The 23,533-nt window shown below is 39.4% G+C and overlaps 1 protein-coding gene across 3 annotated transcripts in view; it reads right to left on the reverse strand.

Annotated features, from left to right (window-relative positions):
* Positions 1 to 23,533, reverse strand: part of cdin1 (CDAN1 interacting nuclease 1) — a 107,700-nt gene that overhangs the window by 41,571 nt on the left and 42,596 nt on the right. For 2 of the 3 annotated variants that reach the window (XM_084393339.1, XM_084393338.1), the window contains exons 7-11: positions 14,780 to 14,862; positions 13,790 to 13,839; positions 10,955 to 11,022; positions 7,868 to 7,933; positions 7,492 to 7,597 (exon numbers count right to left, since the gene is read on the reverse strand). In XM_084393339.1, the coding sequence (XP_084249465.1) occupies positions 7,492 to 7,597; positions 7,868 to 7,933; positions 10,955 to 11,022; positions 13,790 to 13,839; positions 14,780 to 14,862 (373 nt within the window). The remainder of the gene's footprint in view (positions 1 to 7,491; positions 7,598 to 7,867; positions 7,934 to 10,954; positions 11,023 to 13,789; positions 13,840 to 14,779; positions 14,863 to 23,533) is intronic. The other variant, XM_084393340.1, reaches the window with a different exon arrangement.

The following is a 23,533-nucleotide window of genomic DNA, read 5'->3' on the forward strand; positions in this document are numbered from 1 at the left end:
TCCTTCTAGATTCTAATTATTAATAATCTTTTCTTTTGATATATTCGTTTTAAAGGCTCTATATTGTTCAATCCGAGAGATATGGAGATCTCAATGCGGCTCCGTGAGTAAAATGGTCAATTGAACACATTTTCAGTGGTCAAAAACCCAATGTGGGTCAGTTTGCACACAGCTGATGCTCTTTTCTTTTAAATAAAAAAATAAAAAAAATAAAATCAAGATACATTTCTAGTTTCAACATTATTTGTGGTTCAGTCAACACAACTACATAGAATAAACTTATAAATGTTCTTGTCCCAAAGTTTGCGTGCCTGTAACTCTAAAAGTATTACAGATATCCTAATATCCTTATATATTCTGATTCTTATTAAACTTGTCTTTTGTAATCTTCATTTTTAAGGCCCTATATGGTTCAGTCCCAGACATACGGGGATCTCAAAGCAGCTCCATGTTCAAACTGGTAAATTTGATCCACTTTCAATTATAAAAAAAACAAATGTAGCAATTTTTTCTAAAAGCTGATTTTTATTGTGTTTAAAGAGGAAAGTAAATACTGAAACTAGAAATGTATCCTGTATTCCCTCTATCAAAATAATTGCATACAACATCCCTCTCTAAATGTGCCTTTTTTCTTCTTTTTCTTTTACACGTTTACAAGTTTACATGTCTGTAACTCAAGAAGTGTTAAAGATATCTTAATATTTTAGATTCTTGTTCCTATGAAACTCTTCTTTTGTAATCTTCATTTATATGGTTCAGTCCCAGAGATACTGGGATGTCAGTGTGGTAACATGAGGTTGCGATACTGTGTGTTTGAGCTTCAGCTGTTAAACTGAACAAAAACCTTTATTTCAAATATCACTAAAACTGGCTCAAAATGTGTTTCTTACAAATACACTTTTGAGAGCAAGTGAATGTGCCTCAACTTGACCATTGCAGTGGATGTTGGCTCTCAGAGAGGGATGTTGTGTGCAATTCTATTGAAACGAGGTATATTTCTAGTTTCAGTAATATTCTTCACACATTCCCCTTTAAACGCAGTGAGTTTCAGTTGTGTGCAAAATGAACCACATTTGTTTTTTGACCATTGGAAGTGTGTAAAATACAACACACTGAACATGGAGCTGCTTTGATATCCTCATTTCTCTGGGATTGAACCATATAATCTGACAAACAAACAGTTCCAGAGATTTCAGTCGTTTACCATTCAGCTGTACTCATAACTCAATAACTGGTTCAGATTCAACAACGACACATTGTGTAATTTAACTCGGTAATGAAATAATATGTCCGATTTTTTTTACTTTTTTTAAATTGAATAGTTCATTGAACTTTTAAAGTACTGTAAAAGAGCAGCAAACTTCATCTTTATGTTCGCCTGAATAGAGAAAATCAAACGAGTGCAGAATGGTCATTTGTGTGTGAACTATTTCTTTAATATAAGCGAAAGTGTGTATGAACGGCCAGATGTAATCGTATTCTCCGGAGCGCCGCCACTCCCAGCCGTCGTCCATTAAAGGAGGCGTCCGTCCAGAGTCGCATTTCATTACGCGACACATTTAACCTCACACACCTCAACTAAAACATACACAAGCCTTATTATGTGCTTAATATTCACTATCAGCTGAATAATTTTTAATGCAACTTATATGCGAGTAGATGGATAACTCAATTATGCGCAGATCCGTCCCGGAGCCGGGGAAGATTGATGGGAAGGAGAGGCCGACGGGTCTTTAGCAGGAGATCCTTCTCTCCTCCTTCACCGCTCCTCTCTTTATAGGAGAAGCATCATTACACACCGCCAGGGTTTATTATGAGCGCCGCGTCTCGGACACACTGGTGTTCGCATGATGAATGCTGTCGCGGCGAGATTCAGAGAGGAAATTAGTTGTCGTTTGGTGGAAACACACCGCATTTCTCACTTCCATTTGTTTTCAGGGAGAACGAGGAACAATTAGCAGTGCACAAAAAATGGGGTTCTAGAACTCTAGGGTTCTCGGGAAGAAAAGAGCCCTCTCTGCCAGAACGGTTCTATATCAGGAGAAATGTTATGGAAATGTCCTACTTCCCACTTCTGAAGTCGTTTGGTGGAAACACACTGCATTTCTCACTTCCATTTGTTTTCAGGGAGATCGAGGAACAATTACCAGTGCACTCTTACTAAACAAGGTTCACTGTGGTCCTGTATAGAACTGTAGGGTTCTTGACTTTAAAGAACCCTTTATGGCAGAAAGGTTGTATATAAGGAGGAATGTGCTGCACTTCTTCTAAATGTCCCACTTCCCACTTCTGCAGTCGTGATTAGGATCTCGTCGTGTTCGAGTGCTTTGTTGTCGGAAAGAACATGAATCGTGGAGGACACGAGGATTATTTTTGCCTATTTATTGGGAAAACCTTATTAAAGCGTGTGTGTGATTTATAAATAAAAGTACTGCATTAGATTAAACTGGGAAGTGCATATTGTTAGTTTCACTGCTTCTATTGTTCTCATTTGTACGTGGCTTTGGATAAAAGCGTCTGCTAAATGAATAAATGTAAAGCCAAAATGATATTTGACAGCCATGTAAACATTCACTGCACTAATATAGTCAAATACAGGCTATTTTCACTGTGTTTAAAACACACAATATTCGTCCAATGATGATACATACATGTATGTATATGTAAATATTATATATATATATATATATATATATATATATATATATATATATATATATATATATATAAATATATAATTAACACAATTATCCCTGAGCTTCCCAGTGACAAATACGACTTGAGAGGACTTTCATGTCCAAGTTTCAACCAGGAAACTTGTATTTATGATAATTCGCATGAAAGCAGCATAAGGCTGCATGATATCGGGGGGGGGGGGGGGGGATTGTTTGTGATATGTTTTGTGAAATACACAGGAGAAATCCAGGAAGTTTAACCAGATGACTTGAATGGCTGTGTTTAGGGAAGAATGAATCGCTCTACAATGATTGGGGTGGTTTTGTCGGGAGTGAATCTGCATAGAAAAATAATAAAGAGCTGAAAATATACTTTTTATTTAAAGTGCAAAATTCTTTTAGGCCTGAAAGAGTTGAGAAAATCTTGGGTGTACATACTTAAGAACCAGCTCTAACCATAAAGTGTTTTGGTTTTGGGTTTTATTCTTGCCATTTTCTACACTATTTTACAGTGTCCATGTTACATGTACTTACTGTAGTAATAACAGTAAATTATGCATAATTACATGTAACTAACCCTCAACCAAACCCTAACCCTATAGTAAGAACACGTAGTTACTTAATATTACTAAAATGTATAATTACACTGTAACAATGACACCTTCAAATAAAGTGTAACCCAGAATAGTAATACAATACACTTTATTTTACTGTAAAATTACAATTCTAATATGCATGTCCTCATTTCTTACCATATTTCAATACCATCAAGCTTTTATGTAAATAGTTCGCCGGCAAACAGCTAAACTGAAGGCGCTGTATGATCATTCACCCGCTGGAATGAATCAAGCCGTTCTGAATCACGCGAGTAAATGATGCGCTTCACTCTGAAACTGCTCATATTTACTTCATTAAATCTCAGCCATAAGCCATATCGCAGTAACGGCTTTATCCCGATATATCGTGCAGCCCTAATTAACAGTCCTAGCAAACGCTGCCGTTTGGTGCAAATGATGAAAACGCTTGAAAGTAATCAGATCAGGAGTTGTGTCACTCTGATGCGCTGCACTAATTGAAAACGTGGCGGCAAACGTTGGTAAGGTCACTGTGAAGGAAACTCGCTGACCTTTTCACTGTTTCCTGATATAACTCATATAAACAGCGGGGATGGAGTGAAGGGATCGGTCCTCCGGAGCCTGTGATTGGCTGAGAGAGAGACGACGACAGGAAGCTGGACACGGGCGCTCCTCTGCTCCGAGAGCAGCGCAAATGTCAAATGTAAATGTCAATTAAAAATTACAAGCAGCTCTGAAAGGTGGACTCTGAAGGGTCTGACATTTTTTTTTTGACATGCCAAAGTTTATCTGACAAGGCAGGGCACAGACATGACAGCATGTGCCGTGTCACGTCTGCACACACACACACACACACACACACACGTGAGGATCATGCTGAAGACTGCAACGGAGCCGCTCAAGCGCATCGCATCAGATCAGATAAATAAAGTGATTCTCATGAGAGGCCGTAACGGACAAAAGGATGGTTGTAGTTTTATGTTTTCATCCATTTATAAGCACATTTCATCCGTCTTTCCCAAGCGCTTCAGGAGTATTGGAGCACTGTGTGGTTTGTCCTGACTAGAAGAGAGCTCTGGATACAGCAGGCCAGTGTACATTTAAATGTTTATTAAAACTGTTCAGGTATTTGTGAAATCCCTCAGAAAAAAAAAAATATGATTGGATTATTACAATATTTGCATGTTTGGAAATCTAAAACTTTTACTGGCACTAAAGCAAAAGATAGAAAGAACTGTCTTAAATGTCTATACGATTTCTAAATAACATTTATTTGATTATAAATTTGATTACACTATTTAATCAAAACTAAACTATCAAAGCCTTTACATTTTGCATATATTTGATTACACTATTATGCTGTGCAAGATTATTAGTTCTGCATTTAATAGTGTAATCAAATCTATGCAAAATGTAAAGGCTTTGATTGTTTAGTTTCGATTTAATGGAGAGACGTCTGGTTCTTTTAAAACATACATATTTTACTTTTTAATATTTTAGTTCTGGTTCAGCTTCTAGGCCCCGACATACTCAAAGTTCTTATACTCGATATATTAGAGGTTCTTACTCGTTCTCCGCTTAGGGGTGAAAAGAAGAGTGGAATATAAGTGAACTCGTTACCGAACATCCCGACGCAGTCCACGTGAATATGTAAATATGTGCTGCACTTTCCTCTCAATAACAGAATAAACAGAGAAAACAGCAGTTCAGAAAGCATATGATCATAGTGATGTGGATATGTGTGAAACATCTGAGATTCAGATCTACAGTCACGTTTATTTATACAGCACTTTATACAGTAGATTGCTTTAAAGCAGTAGCTTTACAGTATTAAACATGACAAACAGTGTCAGTGTCTCTTTCAGCTTCAGTTTCTGCTATAAAGCGGCTCTCAGTGTGTTCATGTTTTTACTCGCGTCTGAACAGAAGAAATGAACCGGAGAAGATTTACACCTCAGAGAAGGCGGAGCCTCAGAGCCACACCCACTTATTACATCATCATCACCGACCAGAGCCACACCCACCTATTACATCATCACCACTGACCAGAGCCACACCCACCTATTACATCATCACCACTGACCAGAGCCACACCCACTTGTTACATCATCACCACTGACCAGAGCCACACCCACCTATTACATCATCATCACAGACCAGAGCCACACCCACCTATTACATCATCATCACTGACCAGAGCCACACCCACCTGTTACATCATCACCACAGACCAGAGCCACACCCACCTATTACATCATCATCACAGACCAGAGCCACACCCACTTATTACATCATCACCACAGACCAGAGCCACACCCACCTATTACATCATCATCACTGACCAGAGCCACACCCACACCCACCTATTACATCACCACCACAGGCCAGAGCCACACCCACCTATTACATCATCACCACAGACCAGAGCCACACCCACCTATTACATCATCATCACTGACCAGAGCCACACCCACCTATTACATCATCACCACTGACCAGAGCCACACCCACTTGTTACATCATCACCACTGACCAGAGCCACACCCACCTATTACATCATCATAACAGACCAGAGCCACACCCACCTATTACATCATCATCACAGACCAGAGCCACACCCACCTATTACATCATCACCACAGACCAGAGCCACACCCACCTGTTACATCATCATCACAGACCAGAGCCACACCCACCTGTTACATCAGGCTTGTTCGACTTGAACCGGCGCTGCACAGACCGATCGGTTTATGACATCAAAGTACCGCGAGAGCAATTCAAAAGCATATGAGCTGTCTACTTTCTATTAGCTCTCGCGGTACTTTGATGTCATTCACCGATCGGTCTGTGCAGCGCCGGTTCAAGTCGAACAAGCCTATCATCATCACAGACCAGAGCCACACCCACTTATTACATCATCACCACAGACCAGAGCCACACCCACCTATTACATCATCATCACTGACCAGAGCCACACCCACACCCACCTATTACATCATCACCACAGACCAGAGCCACACCCACCTATTACATCATCATCACTGACCAGAGCCACACCCACCTATTACATCATCATCACTGACCAGAGCCACACCCACACCCACCTATTACATCATCACCACAGACCAGAGCCACACCCACCTATTACATCATCATCACTGACCAGAGCCACACCCACACCCACCTATTACATCATCACCACCACTGACCAATGGGAGTTCAGAGGCGTTTACCGGCCGGTACAAACTTTTCCAGATAGTTCACCTTGACAAGCTGTTTCAAACTCCAAACGAACTTTGTTTTGGCCTGATTTTATTTAAAATTACGTCACACCAGTTCGTTCTTTGATTTTGCTTGAACTACATTGTGGTCTTTAGGAGTTATAATTGATTCTTGAAGGATTCTTGATTTCAGCTAGTCTTTCAAAAACTGCACTTGTATTTATGTTTGATATTTATGCTTTGCATGACTTTATCAGTTCATCAGTGTTAAATCATGCTTTCACCTTTAGTGTATAATAAGACCTTTGCAGTGCAGTATGAACATGATAAGTGTAGGATATGTGAGTATGTCAAGTAATGGTGTCCTCTGATGCTGTGTGTGTTCTGTGTGAGGTGAACGTGTGTGTGTGTGTGTGTGTGTGTGTGTGTGTGTGTGTGTGTGTGTGTGTGTGTGTGTGTGTTAGAGATGCGCGGATGGGCTATTATTTCATCCGCAACCGCATTACAAAACTCATCATCCGTCCGCACCAACGTTTTTGACCAATTTTCAAAACCGCACCCGCCCGCCATCCGCTGATTGGTATATACATATATTTTTCATTTGATTGGTTCAACCGCCCGCCACCCGCCCGAATTTAATTAAAATATTGTTTTTCGTCACGTCATCCGCCCGATCCGCGGTTTATCCGCGGCTGTAACCGCAAACCGCGCATCTCTAGTGTGTGTGTGTGTGTGTGTGTTGTGTCGTGTCCTGATGCTGTGGTTGTTCTGTGCGAGGTGAACGTGTGTGTGTGTGTGTGTGTGTGTATGTTGTGTCGTGTCCTGATGCTGTGTGTGTTCTGTGTGAGGTGAACGTGTGTGTGTGTGTGTGTGTGTATGTTGTGTCGTGTTCTGTGTGAGGTGAACGTGTGTGTGTGTGTATGTTGTGTCGTGTCCTGATGCTGTGTGTGTTCTGTGTGAGATGAACGTGTGTGTGTGTATGTTGTGTCGTGTTCTGTGCGAGGTGAACGTGTGTGTGACCTGTTGCAGTAGCTCCAGAACTGCTCGTTCAGGTAAGTGTGATGGCTGTGGTCGTCTCCAAACGAAGCTTTGCTCTCAATCCAGTGAACGATGTGGCCATCAACAGCTGTGGAGAAACACAACACCTCTAACCGGCTGATCTCAAGAGCAGGTTCACAAGGAGACTGTACGATAACCAGTGTTTAAACAGAGAGAGAGAGCGATTAGCAGGCTAACAAACACAAACTACAAGCCATTTTTAGTCAAATGTCAGATTATTTTCATGCAAAACTGATTAGATAGGACATCTGTGAACAAAAGTCCACGACGTCACCCAGATGCTGGTCACTGTACTGGTTTAAATGTCCCTCAGGTGAAAAGCATAAGCAGAGCTCACCGATCGGCACCTCCAGGATGATGTCGGGGGTTTTGTCGTAGCCTTTGGCCCGGAGCTGGTTCTCATCTGCACAGAAAAGACATGTTTAAACTCAATGCTCCATCTCTCTGACCCTCAGAGCTGAACAGATCTGAACAATCTCTCTCCACTTTACCCACAAATCAAGTAAATCTGTTTCACTGATAATGAGTTCAATGCTGTAAAAAATAAAGCAAATTATTTGTACTTTACTTACAGCTTACTGCATGATTTACCCACTACAAATAAAAGCAACTAACAATAAACAATACTTCTACAGCATTTATTCATTTTAGCTAACGTTAATCTCAAGATTTACTAATGCATTTCTAAGATCAAAAGCTGCATCTGTCAACATTAATGCACTGCGGACTAACATGAACATCTGTATTTTGCACATTTGAAACAAACATCAACAACAAAGGTTAATAAATGCTGTAAGAATCTATTGCTCGTCTTTAGTTAATGCATTAATGTTAACAAATAAATAAATGGTTAGGTATTACTGCTAGTGTCCAGAGTTAAAAATGCAAATTCACATAAATCTGGCTTTTAAACTGTATTTAGTCAAGCCACAATTTCAGCAAAAGAGGTACCAAAAATAAAATACATACAATAAAATAAAAATTACAAACTTTATAAAAATCAACAGAAAATTAAATTTGAGTTTCAAACCCTATTTTACACACTATTCTGAATTCATTTTCATTTCTAAGCACTGCACACTGTTAAAAAAGTTATTAATTTAGTTGCCCTTCGGTCGATTAATGGGAAATGGCTAAAGCTAAAGCGGCGTGACTGTGGAAGATTCAGTGGACGATCAGGGTTTGGGTTAGTTTCAATAATCAGGGTTTTAGAACTGGGAAGAGGGATTTCAGGTCTAAAACTTAAAGTCTTTCATAGTACATCAAGCTATTATTGCAATATTTATTTTGATTAAATGGATTTCTCATGATGTTACCCCTTTAAAACACTTCCCTAAAAACTAAGCCTTTATGGCAAAAAGCACTTCTTGTGAAGTTTGCATGACTGTAACTCAAGAATTATTAGAGATATATGAATATCCTTCAAGATTCTAATTCTTAATAAGCTTTTCTTTTGTTACCTTCATTTTAAAGGCTCTATATGATTCAATCCCAGAGATATGGAGATCTCAATGCGGCTCCGTGAGTAAAATGGTCAATTAAACATATTTTTAGTGGTCAAAAACCAAATGTGAGTCAGTCTGCAGACTCTGCACACAGCTGATGCTCTTTTTCTTTTAAAAAGGAATATCAGAACAACAAATAATGTTGAAACTAGAAATGTATCTTGTTTTTTTCTATTAACTCAATTGCAAAGAATATACCTGTCTGAGTGCCATAAATATTCTTTTCCCAAAGTTTGCGTGCCTGTAACTCTAAAAGTATTAAAGATATCTTAACATCCTTATAGATTCTAATTCTTATTAAACTTTTCTTTTGGAATCTTCATTTTTAAGTCCCTATATGGTTCAATCCCAGAGATACAGGCATCCCAATGAGACTCAGATCTTCAATTTGTTGAATTTTACCCACTTTCAATGGTCAAAAACCAAATGTAGCTAATTTTTCAAATAGCTGATTATTATTACCACATTTTTGTTTGGAATTGGATTTCTCATGATGTTACCCCTTTAAAACACTCCCCTATAAAGCCAGCGGCAACAATCCAGTGAAGGCACACACATGACCTCGGTCACCGCAAACAAAGCAAAGTCATCTGAAGACTGGAAAGCAAGAGAAGCCGCTTCATCTGTGAAATGTTTGCTGGCACTGCACAAACGTCTGGGATGGTGATGGAGGGTGTGTTGTATCAGTGTCCTCAGCCATTGTCCTTGAGTCCTGGTGAAACACCTGATTTCTCCATTAAATCACAGCGAGCCGGTCATTCCGTGTCCAGTCGAGCTGAACCACTACAGGGCGTGAGGGCGAGGGTCTGTCCACATGGTCACGGTGTGAAGATCATCTTCGTACATCACCTTTGATGAGAATTAATGAGCTGTCTCAGAATCCATTCATCAGGCCATGTGACCCACGAGCCCAAACACCCTCGGACGGGTCAGAACGGGTCACACCTGAATCCTTCCTCAAGAAACACGTGACACCAACGCATCATTCAAGTACACTAGGGGTACAGAATATTAATCATGTACTGCTGCACTTCTGGTGAAAAAGTGGTGAAAATCCAGCTTTTAATGTTGTTTATGTGTCTATGTGGTGTTTTTAATATGCTTTAAGACAAACCATGTGTAAATTCATAAGGCGACACCATTGCTGAGTATTTTCTCCTTAAAACTGCAGTGAACCAAAGACAGTCTCAAAAACACGCTTTGAAATCGCTATGGATAGCTATGATGTAGATGAGCTAGCCTCCGCCAGCCTGCTAACTAACATTACGGTATTGATGTAGTGTTTACTGGAGCTTTTGTCAGACTGTTCACCGCCCCTTAGGGGGAATTAACCATGGTTTTGTGATCGATTAGTTTTCCAACAAATATGATTAAATGGTGGATAACATCATCTCTATAAGAAAATTGCACAAAAAAAAAAAACATACCACTCTGAAACATCCTGTGAAATCAGTGTTTGAATTACGTTCAGCACAATCCTCTTGTTCATCAACATTGTCAGGGTCTGAATCGGGCTCGGAATGGTTTGAAATTGATGCCATCGTCAATATTTACATCTGAGTAGAGCTCGCGGTTATGAACACGCTGCCAAACACACGCTATGCGCTGTCAATCACAACACACTGGGCCAGCTAACCAATCACAGCATTTCGTATTTCGGAGGGAGGGGCTTCATCGAAAATGACGCGTTCAACTAGACTGGGGAGAGAGGAGCTGTAATCATGTAAAGTATGTGAAAAATAATGTGTTTTTTGAACAATCAAACATGAAAACATGTTCTAGTACACCCCAAAAACAAAACAAGACTTCATAAAAGGCCATAGTAGGACCCCTTAAATAAAACCAAACAAACAAACAAACAAGCAAAAGTGTACACAGGGAAGCAGATGCAGTGTAAATTAAACTCAGCAGAGGCTTACCTAGAAACGACAGGTTTCTCTCTCTGAGCTTGTCTCGTAGAATATCTTCATGTTCCAGACCGATGGCACTGTGTGAACATGGTTAAGGACGTACTGCAAACAAACTTCACAAAACCCCTCATTTAAGGAAATCAGAAACAGTTGTGCGCTTTAATTTGTGTGCTCTCTCCTCATTTCTCATGGAAATTACAGTGAAAATTTGGACGGTCAACTTTTACAAGCCCTTTTCTAAATGTTACCTGTGCTCGGTTGCCATGGAAACACGTAGACAGCTGAGCGGGGTTGCTGTGGTAACAGCAGAAAAATGTGTGTTTAGTTGTAATATGAAGAGTGAGACAAACCTCTCTGACCTAAGGATCATAAACACGGTCACGGCACAGATCTGTCTGCACAAAGCTCAACATCACAATGGCAGGGTGTTGCTAAGGTGTTCTGAAGGGTTTCTAGGCTGTTCTGAGTGGTTGACAGGGTGTTGCTAGGGTGGTTACTATGGTATTATGAGTGGTTGCTAGGCGTTTTCTTCCTGTCTGGTGAGGAAAAGAGTCTCAGTGATCTTCTGGTCTGTAGATGTGTCTCGGGTTGCTCCTTCAATTAACATCTGTGGGATTTTTTTTTTAACTTGTTTTCAATTCCAGCAGGTGAAAATGATGCACCTGATCACTTTTATTAAGTAGCAGAACTCTCCTCAACAACACGCATGATCTGAGGAATCTTTCATGTCCGCAGCACAAACACTGCACTTACATTGCGCTCGTTAAAATTACAAACAACTTACTTCTAACTTCTGACCAAGGCTGTATCTCAATACTAGTTTTACTTGATCTTATTGCTGCGTTCGACACTATAGATCATAAAATACTCTTAGATCGACTACAAAATTACACTGGTATTCATGGACAGGCATTAAGCTGGTTTAGATCATATCTATCAGACGGTTATCATTTTGTCTTTTTAAACAGGGAAATATCTAAGATACGTCAGTAAATTAAGGAGTGCCTCAAGGCTCTGTGTTCGGCCCTCTGCTATTCTCAGTATATATGCTGCCACTTGGTAATATTATAAGAAAACATGGAATTAGTTTCCACTGTTATGCTGATGATACTCAGTAATATATGTTGACAGAGTGTGTTAAAGATATAAAATATTGGATGACCAGTAATTTTCTTCAGTTAAATTCTGATAACACTGAGGTATTAATTATTGGACCAGAAACCTGTACACAGAATCTCTTAGAATATAATCTAGAAGGATGTTCTGTATCTTCATCCTCAGTTTAAGACCTGGGTGTTATATTAGACAACAACTTGTCTTTCAATAATCATATTTCATATGTAACAAAAACAGTCTTCTTCCACCTCAGAAACATCGCTAAGCTCCGGAACATGCTATATGCTTCTGATGCAGAAAACATAGTTAGTTACTTGTGTAAAACACATGCCGCCAAAACATCAGACAATAAACTGAAACATGTGTTCATGGTTTGATGTGTGTGTGTGTGTGTGTGTGTGTGTGTATGTGTGTGTGTGTGTGACGGGGCGGTGCAGTGGGCGATACGATGAACCCACGCAGATGCAGAGAGTGAGTTAATGCTGACGCCTGAAAGAGCTGGGGGGGAGAGATGGGGTTGAGTGACCACGGACAGACAAACCCTGTGACCCTTCACCCCTGACTACACACACACACACACACACACACACACACACACACACAGATAAGTCTGAGAAGAGCACAAACCTCCACTCGCTGTCTGTTACAAACCGTCCTGAGCATCGTAAGGATTAATGACTGGATGGAGTACCATCTCTGTGTTCATTAGAGAGAGTGAAGAGTGTGTTTCAGAAACGCGTGTAACAGAAGGTCATGTGCTTCGGTTGCATGCATCACATATGACTTTTAATGAATTATCTCATTTTATTTTAAAATAAAAATCTTATTGAAAAACTTCACAGCAGTGTTACTTAATTTTAATTTTAGTTTTTATTTTAATGCAATATTTAAAAATAGTCTCTTATAATAAAAATACTCTTATATTTTAAGTTTTCATGAACATTTTAGTTTAATGTATAGTATTTTCATTTTTGTTATTTTGTAATTGTACTTGATAAATATTTAAGTTTCATTTATTTGTATTTCACTTTTAGTTGCCAAGGCAACATTTCTAATTATCATTTAAAGCTTTTCAACTAATATGTATTTTCTTTCAGCTTTATTTCAATTAAATGGAAGTGTGTCAATAGTTTTGCACCACAACTAATTTCATTAACGCTTAAGCAGAAATTCAGTCCAATGATCCGCCAAAACACAGCAGAAAACAGCCTGTAATAATTACAGTACAGTGTAACAAAGACACCTTTAGGTAAAGTGTAAATAAAGCGTGGTAACACCACAGTAAGACAGGCAATCACGTTCAGACGGGACTATATTTCTCAGACGATCGTTGAGTTAGCCAAACATCACAGACTTGGACGGGATTGAAATCATACAGTACGTCTGTGAAACATTCATTTCTCCAACATCCACTGAGAACTACAGACTTGAGTGTCATGAAATCTGATTAACCAAATGGTAAATGATCAACAAAATGAAATCATCTGGATTCAGTCAAATTTGCTGGAAGTGAAATAACTGTGAGGAATGAAACTACATCATCCTTACGGGCGGTGATGAAGATAAAATCTGGACGTGCTAAAATATAATCCTGCATATGTGAGGAAATCACACACACACACACACACACCTGGAGCGTGAGCTTTATGTCAGGTGAAGCTCGGCACATCTCGTCCCTATGAACAGCTCCTCGTCAATTCCAGGCTTAAAGTTTTATGGGAAGGATACTGTTTGATGCAGTCGACCAGCGGTCCATAACAGCAGTCGTTTACTGTGCACTGAAAACAGAAGACATATTACAGTCCCCTCAACATCCATTACAAACTCCCAGCATGCACTGCAGCGCCTTATCAGCAAACTAAAGACCTTTAGCAGATTGCAGATACAACGAGTATAAAGAAGTTTAGGAATAACAGAGAAAATTCATCATTTAATTGTATACAGTCATTATTGGCAGACAGTCTTCCCCAACAATCATGACTTTTGAATCTCATTCGTGCTTGTTATGAGGTTTGATATGTTCAGGTTAGGATTCTGACTAGCTGAAAAGCCTCTGATTGGCCATTGCGATCACATGCTCAACAACCATGTCTGTGATTGGCTGCTATCATGCTCAAAGCTGCAAAAACACATTGTACTCTTTTAAAATTTAAAGTCCCCCTGTGGTGTAAATCCAGCTTTTAATGTTGTTTATGTGTCTATGTGGTGTTTTTAATCTGCTTTAACACAAAGCATGTGTAAGTTCATTAGTCGACACCATTGCTGAGTATTTCCTCCTTAAAACTGCAGTGAACCAAAGACAGTCTCAAACACACGCTTTGAAATCGCTGGTGTTTCTGACGTCACAAACTACCTTGTAACCAATCAGATCAACGTGTGATCGTCAACCAGTGGATCTCTGAGCTGAGTGAGTGAGTGGAGGCGGGGCTCATTTGCATATTCATAGAACCGCGAATACTAAATGAGGCAAGGGTGTCGAGTTACATTCAAGATATTTTAAGGCATGAAGACTTTTTTCAAGGAGAAAAACGTTTAAATGCGTCATTTTGGGATGTTTAAGGGATAAAATGATTGACTACAGGGGGACTTTAAGTATCGACTCTTGTACTTTTGACAACACTAGTAAAGAGCAATGTGAACATTTAGCTAAACATCTTAGTTCATTTTCAATAGAAGAAAGGAACTGAGAAACCGATGGTGTGTGTTGAGTGCTAGTACCTGCTCGACGTGCTTGGCTAACAGCAGGTCAGGGATCAGATGTGGCTCGCGCAGCATGTTGTTGAGGACGAGTCTGGACGCTGCTGATGGAGACAGAAACACATGCGTTACACATTTCCAGATGAAAGGTCAGAGTTCAGCTGAATTTGAGCAGGAATCGATGAAGACGCATCCCATTATTAAACTCCTACACCTGTAGTATTACTATGGGCTTGGTGTGGATGAGCTGCGTTATGCAGGGTGAAACATTTACTCCATTCATGCTGCACTAACATTATAAATCAGCCCACAAGCCCCACGACTGATTCCCTATTACTCCAACATAAAGTCATATTCAGATTTAATGGATTGAAGAGAGATTCATATGAGTAACACTGAGGGGATCAAACACTAGCCAGTGCATGATGGGAAATATGAGGCCTTGTTCGAGACAGATGGTGAAGTGAAATAAATGATACTTCAAAGGGTGATAATCAAGTAGCATTTCATTTTGTTTAATTATAATGTAAGGTTTGTGCACAATAAAAGCCATCATCTAGTGTTTTCATGGCCATTCTTCACCGTCCCGCCAGCAGGACGCCAGTTTACTGCACTATATTACAATTAAATCCTAATCTAATCATGACAAACTATATATCGTTGGAAAGGTCTAAGACTCCTAAATAGATATTTTACCACTGCTTTTTGTTACTAATTATGTAGGAACAGTAATAGATTAATTTATGACAAGAATGCACCTAAAAAAAAAAAAAAAAAAAATCGACATCATAGCAGGAGTTCTGGCCTTGAAACTCGATGCACACACTTTTAATAATTGAAACTTTGGTTTTCATGCTAAAAGTTCATAAAAACATTTATTCTAGTATTTGTCCATAAAAATTTAGAAAATAATTTTATCCTCTAAAAAGTATATGTATATTATCCTCGAAAATATAATATCGCCTATTTTAGTAATTATCATAAATTAGATATCATTCAAAAGCTCCCGAACTCAGAATTCATCCTGTAAAAACCATTTTGAAATTGGACATTGCGTTTAGGGGTGTAAATATTAATCGATTCGTATCGATGCATCGATTATACAGCCGACGATTCGATGCATCGATGCGTCCGCAAGAGTATCGATTAATGTGTTTATTTTGCCGCCTGTCTGTTCGCCTGTCTATTTTCAGTTATCCGCTCCGACATATGCGTACCATCTACTCTTAAGCTGCGGGTGGCGCTAACCTCATTATTGTCTTCTACTTCACACCGCTTCACACGCGTTACTTACGTTTCACAGTCTATCTATGTTCACACACATTGTTGAGTCTGACTTTCAAGAGCGATGGAACCGTCAGAGCGAGCTGGCAATGAAAGTGAAATGTTACACACTCCAGTCTGCGTCAAGTCATGGGTGTGGAAGTATTTTGGCTTCAGGAAAACAGATGGAGCAGTGGTAAGAGATGTTGCCATTTGTCTGATTGCACTTTATTGTAACGCCCGTTTCACACATACTCCGTTTGCAGTGAGTATGCGGTGCGTATTTTTTCCGTACCCATGTTAACAGGTTAGAGCTTTCACACTGACCGTTAATGCGGTCCGTCGATCTGTTCCAGTTGCGGTGCGTGTAGCAGTACAGCAGTGCAGAGATCGTTTCTGCACAGAGTCTATTTCTGCTGTGCTGCAAACGCTGAATTAAAGTGACAGCGCATGTTTCGTGGTCAAAATGAACACAGATTGACCTGAAAATGTAGTAATTTCACCATAAATGCGTTTAATTAAATAAAATGTAGTAATCTCACCATAAATTTATTTAATTTAATTCTACTATTTTTCACAGTCATCTTTTTTACTTTAAAGGGTTAGTTCACCCAAAAATGAAGATTCTGTCAGTAATTACTCACCCTCATGTTGTTCCAACCCCGTAAGACCTTCGTTCATCTTCGGAACACAAATTAAGATATTTTTGATTAAATCTGAGAGCTGGATCACTCCTCCATAGGCTTCTAAGGGACTGAAACTTGCCGGCCCAGAAAAGTTATTAAAGAGATCGTTAATATAGTCTACATAACTTCTGGATTTGAAATAAAAATAGTAAGTATGTGTTTGTGGTACAGCCGTGGATCAGTTATGCAATCTCAATGCATTATGTATTCTCAATAAAAGGCTAATTATTTATTATTTTTGTTGATTTATTTGAAACTTAATAGATATCATGTAAAAATATCTAGTATTGAATCGTATCGAATCGAATCGAATCGTATCGCAGGGAATTCTGAAGTATCGAAAATAATCGAATCGTTGGCTTAAGAAATCGGTATCGTATCGAATCGTCATGAAGGCTCCGATTTACACCCCTAATTGCGTTACCATAGAAACGGTACTCTAAATTTTTTAATTTGGCTCCTCCCCTATTGGGAGTCGTCATGTTTCATAATTTATGATCAAAACCTTTTCTAATCTTGACAAAACACATTGTTGGAAAGGTCTGAGTCTCAAGGTTCCATAATATGTGACAGAAGTGATATTTAGATAGAAATGTATTAATTTGTTATTGCAGAATGCATAAAATTATATTCAATGGAATGTATGTCACCCGGTGGCTGTATTTGGTACTACTCCTAAACAAAATCTCATGGCAACTTCAATTTTTGTGATATCAACTTCAAATTTGGAACACAACTTGGTTAGACATATGGCTTTGATTTTATAGTAAACAAATATTTTGTAAAAGAAATATTTTATATAAAAGAAAAAATATTAAGTACAGTATATTTGATTTACTGTCAATTTAAACTTCCATAGTTTTTTCATACTTTCATTTGTTTAAGCTTTCACTTCAGCAATAATCTGCTGGGTGTCTTCTTTAAAACAAGACCAAACTTAGGTCCAAACAGAGATGGAGTCAAGACCAGACCAAGAATAGACCCCCATTTTAATAAACTAAAGAAATACTGCATTCAATGCCACATCTGTTTCACACACTTCATGCAGTAGATCAGTAGCCACTGTAGTCATTATTGGTTTATATCAGAGACTATAAACCAAGAACCTTGTTATTAAAAGTGGTCCAAGTTTGGCTGGTTAGAGTGCTTCTAAAAAGCAACTTTCTCCAATGAGAGCGGATCAAATTTGGACACATATTCTGGTTATATTTCATTACACACTCTTAAACATAAAGGGGGGGTTTTCGCAGAGATGCCATAGAAGAACCAGAAGAACCTATTTTAATAATCTAAAGAATCTTTTATCCAATGAAAAGTAAGGGTTCTTCATGAAACCAAAAATGGCAATAAGGAGCCTTCATTTTAAGAATGTTTAAAGTGACTTCTATGTGAGCAGTGCTTTAAACATTTCTAAGTTTTTGACAATGGATGTGAATTGACTGTAAATTAGCTAATGTGACGGCATCAAGCAGGAACCTTCTCTCTCTTGAATCCAACACGGAAGTGACTTAAACTGCAGTTCATCGACCGGCCACTAGAGACCGGCTGCAGAAGAGAGGCAATCCCATAGACCCCCATGTTAAAATGGCCAACTTTACAGCAGAAAAAAGTGTGTTTACAGCCTGGTAAAAAAAAAAAAAAAACACCTTGTTTTGGTCTACATAGATAATTTTGCCCTTCATGACGACTGTGAGGGGGGTGCATTTTTTTAAAACTCATCCAATTAAATTATATTAAGCCTTAAAGTTGTGCATAATTAAGGGCGTGGCCACTTGAGTGACAGGTGGATTGCCGCTGATGTCACTACTAGCCGTTTGTCTGCTGTGTGTTAGCATCACGTCACCTCAGCTAATCCGCCTCGCTGCACATTTTCATTTATCCGGGAGTGTTGTCCATCCGCGAGTGTTATACAGCCGACAAGATGGCGACGGCCGTATTTGTTTTCCAGTGTACGGACGGCACATGAAGAACTGAGCTCTTCAGACTCATCACACACCCCTGTCATCGCTTGCACATCTGCACACAATCCTCCCTCATTGGCTGCATCTCAGAGGTTTTCTCTCTCTGTGTCGTAACAGCAAAACCCTGCTGGAGAAGAACAAACGCTAGCTCTTCTCTTTTTCATCCCCCTGTTGAAGGAGAGCAAAGCCAAGTCAGCAGTCTCTACACCGGCGGCGCCTTGTTTTCAGCTCATTTTTCTCCCAGATTGCTATACCTTCACACGCAGATCCATACGGTGCTCCGGCGCTCCGCTCGGCAATGAAGAGAGCTATATTTCCCCTTGAGTTAGGACACCTCATGACAAATGATAATGGATAATCAATAAAGCGGGAAATATGAGGCCGCAAACTTTATGAAGCCGGGAGACATATTACTCCCCAACAACACTCGTTTCCCTTAACAAAGTCACTACGCCGCTGCGCCTAATAATCTGAGGGAAAATCAAAGAAGCCGCAACCACATCAGCAATATTGGCAACTTATTCCACTTTAATGGCATTTTGATTGATTTTTTCCTCTTAATGGTACTTTTATAGATTTGATGCTGGTCCTGCAAAACAGCAGTGTGTAATAGAGCTCCCCGAAGGCAAACAGAGGCCATTAAAGCCCTTGTCTTACCAGCTCTCGTAATTGGAGGTTGACCACCATCGCATTTCACACATCACACAACACCACCTGCTTCACACACCCGGTCTGTCCATCCAAACGTCCATTTTCTGAGCGATGGGGTTACGAACAATCGTAAAAAAGGGGTGACCTTGCGGCTGACATTGTGGGGTTTCAGCCAAGCAATGACCTGATGAAAATGGAGGCCAGAGAGATAATAAATCAGGCCACTTTTAAAATGAGTTTACTCTAACGCTCATTCATCACGGGGGCGTAATGCCATTTGCGGATCCGCCGCGAACAAGCGGCGCAGTAAATAACAACAGAGCCGAAGATCTGCGCAGCATCAGCATACATTTATTAAAGACGCCTACCAACACAACACTGTAAACACACCGCGTATCTAATGTAATTGTCCCGTGTCGACATAAATTCAGACTGAGGCGTCCATATCAGAGGAGGGGAATATTAAAGAGGAAAGACGGGAGCTGTTTACCAAAAACACAGCCACCTTTAACAACCTCTGATGAGATGATGAATGAGGCGGAGAAAAGCCACGCAACCTCTCCGGCAAGAGGAGAAACCATTATCAGACTCAGAGAAAGCCTGGACGGAAGCTCATCGATCGTCATAAAAAAAATAACGGATGACAACCGTTATCGCCTCTGACGCTGATGAGCCCCAGAGCTTGTTTATTAATTAAAAATCCTCCTTCTTATGGTTATAATCAAGACGCCTCCCTCCTCCTCCACGGCGCTAGCAACGCAATCGTACATCAAACTTCATGATGCGACGCTCGCTGATAATGCGCCCCTGCTAAAGCTGATTTTCCATGATGAATCTGGGAGCATATAAATTGGCTAATATCTAAAAACATTTACAGATACTAGAGGAATGGAGTACTTGCGGGCCGTGATGGATGAGGCTGTTAGACGCCAGAGGACAGCTCTGCAAATCTCTGCCGCTGCCTAAAGCCCTCGTTTCATTTTCATATTTACTTCTTTAAACCCATCCTCCTCTCCCCGGCACACACAGAGAGCAGGAGAAGCGTTTCGTCTGTGGGTTTATGAGCAGTGATGGTCCCAGTAGGGTTAGTGGGGCAGAACTGATCTGCCTCGGTCTGATTGTGTCTGATAGCAGGGCTGGAGCTCGGCCCGTTTTTCAGCTCTGCAACGCCCCCATCCACGCTAGTAATTAGTATACGCTAGTAATTAGTATACTTGTCAAGGCAATGCTTACCTCACCGCCTCCTACAGCTGCTAATGAAGAGCCTGGATCTCACGATTCAACGGCTAGAATCATGCGCCCGATGCACTTACCCTCACAGTCACACTTCATCTCGAGTGTCTTTAACTACTATGTACTAACAATTAGTCATTTGATTCAATGCACTTATTGTGTACATACATCTTTTTACATTGTATTTAAAAAATACATGCATGTAATTAATTTCTGTAAGTACATCTATAATTACACCGTTGACACCTAAACCCACTATTACACCTCCGCCAAACCTGTTATATGAGGTGGATATGGGTGAGGTTAGGACAGGTTTGGTCGCATATACAGTCAAAACTAAAATTATTCAGACACCAGATATAATTTTTTATATTTTTTAGAGTGTGCAGGACACTATAGTTCATTTATGTAAGTGAGGAGGGCAAAATAAAGTAAACTGTGACATATTATACCCAAATATTCTTCTACCGGTAACATTTATACAAATTTGGTACTAAAAATGATTGGGACACTTTGACCTGATCATGTTGTCTTTAATTGCTAATGCTCTTTTTACACACAGACTGAACACAATGAAGCATTGCTTGGTGATTGGTTGAGCTAAACTGGTATTATCTAATTGTGTAGTTAAATTTAACAGCTGACAGATATTCAACATAATTCATGTGTGAGACAGCCTAACAGAAGATGGACAAAACCAGTCAAATATCAACTCATAACTCTGAGTTCTGCTCATATTTATTACCATTTTGTAAACTATAGCGAATAAACTGAGATAATGTGAGAAATGTTGAAGGTGTTGGAATAAATGTTGGTTTGACTGTATATATATATATATATATATATATATAAGCAAGTACATAGTATTCAAAAACACCTAATATAAAGAGTGACCAAATAGGTTCATTTAACTGTAAAGGACTGTAAAAACGCTAGTTCCCTTAGTACATACACAGTGGTAATAGACCTAACCGGACAATTTAAATAATTTGATCGTAAATTACTAAATAAAACAAAATTGTGGTATTTTGTTTAAACAATTGTTCCTTGTTAGTGTTTATTAATTATGTACATTTGAGTTTTATGTTACATCTTACGTTGTTTAATTAATGTTCACTGCATTATGACCATGATTGTGTTTTGTATTTGTGTGACACTATGTGTAACTTCTATTTTAGTATTTACCTCAGCTTGTGGAGAAGCTACTTGTGATGAACTGTGATTTTAAAACACGCCTTCTATAGTTTGCATTATAGTTAGTGAAATAGTGTTTTTTATCGTAATTATAAAAATAATAATTATGCTACTGCACCACATAACTCACAAATGTATTTTTTTACAGTGTAGGGATGAGCATTATGACCCGAGTACTCGGAAACCATGATTGTGTGACTTCTAAAATATACACATATTTATTATTCTTGAGATCTGATTGGTTAGTGCTATCCAGACCGAAAATGAAAGCGAATCACTTTGATAATATTATGTTTTTGCTGAAGTTTGAGTTAAATAACCCATTAGTAAAGCGCTTTAGTTTACTGGTGTTCATTCAGTCTTCAGATTCAGCAATGTCCAAGATTATTGATTATGACTGCTAGTTATTCTTAATAATGCATCAATAACCCAGTGTTGTTTTTTAACAGTATGGTTTAGTTATGTGCATGTGAAATCCAAAACCGGGCAAACGGTCAACTCATCTAATATCACATTACATGTTGGAGAAAAACACGCTTGCTTTAAAAAAGATGCAGTTAAATCTCCCACTGCTTCGGTCAAGTCTACAGTATATATACGCATTAGTCACTGGATGCTCAGGCACATTAATGAAATTAAAGATAAAGTGAAACAATCATCTCGTTTAGACATGATAACAGACGTCCAACCCAGAGCCACAAAACACCAAAGAGACTGGAGTAAAACGCAGCATTTGATGTGCTTTCTAGTGAAGTCGAGCCTTCAGAAGATCCGGCTGCCGTCTGGAGAAGACCAAGCATTACAGATGTTGATATCATATTCGATATGTGCTGAAAATGCCCTGAACGTATTGATTTATTTACATGCGCATCCATCCGGCCTGCGCAGCGCTGGAGCGGTCTGGGAGAACCCCGGCACAACACTCACTGGAGAAAAGACTTCAGAAACAATTTCAAACTCTCTATTGATCCCGCTGAAGTGAGTGGATATATATTCAGCGTCCCAAAGGCACATTTTCTGTGTCTCTTAAATGCAAACGGGGAAGAAAGGAATGAAAGAAAATAAAGGATGGTGCGCGAAGGCTGAGCGTCTGGTGTATATGAGGCTATTGATCCGAGCAGTGCGCTGGAAACACGGGGAATGATGGATGCGCTCGCCGACAGCACTGGACAAACCTGTGAGCTAATGGCCACCTAAGACAATTATCCAGGCAGAGTTTCATCAAAGCAGCACATTACAAAAGTCTAATATTCACACAGGGAGAATCAGTGGTGAAGCAGGGAGACCGCGAGCACAAAGGTTCACTGATAATCGCCATGGGAAAATCTCAGAGTAAAACTGGGAGCTGTGAAAAATATGATACACTGGTGTTTTGCCAGATGAGAAGTTTATCTATGCATCATCTTTTTTACTCTTTTCATTCGTATTATAACTATCATCTTTCTATCTCTTTTAATTCCTTTTATAACGGTTTTAATTTTCCTCGCTTTTATTTTGTGATTATTTTAATTCCTTTGTGTGTAAAGCACTTTGAATTACCATAGTGTATGAAATGTGCTGTATAAATAAACTTGCCTTGGTCCGGCGGGGCACTGGACGAAAAATAGACGTCACTTTCATTTGAATCTACGGAGAACGGAAAGGCTGAGCCTCTGGAAAATGATCAGGAAGATTATACAGAGAACACTCTTCTCACACCAGAGTAAAAGTGCAGATACCTTACAGCTGAGATTACTCCATTACAAGTCACCAATTTCAATACAACTTGAGTCTTAGTCTGATTTTTT

Source organism: Rutilus rutilus (genome assembly GCF_951802725.1).
Source record: "Rutilus rutilus genome assembly, chromosome: 21".
Taxonomy (NCBI): domain Eukaryota; kingdom Metazoa; phylum Chordata; class Actinopteri; order Cypriniformes; family Leuciscidae; genus Rutilus; species Rutilus rutilus.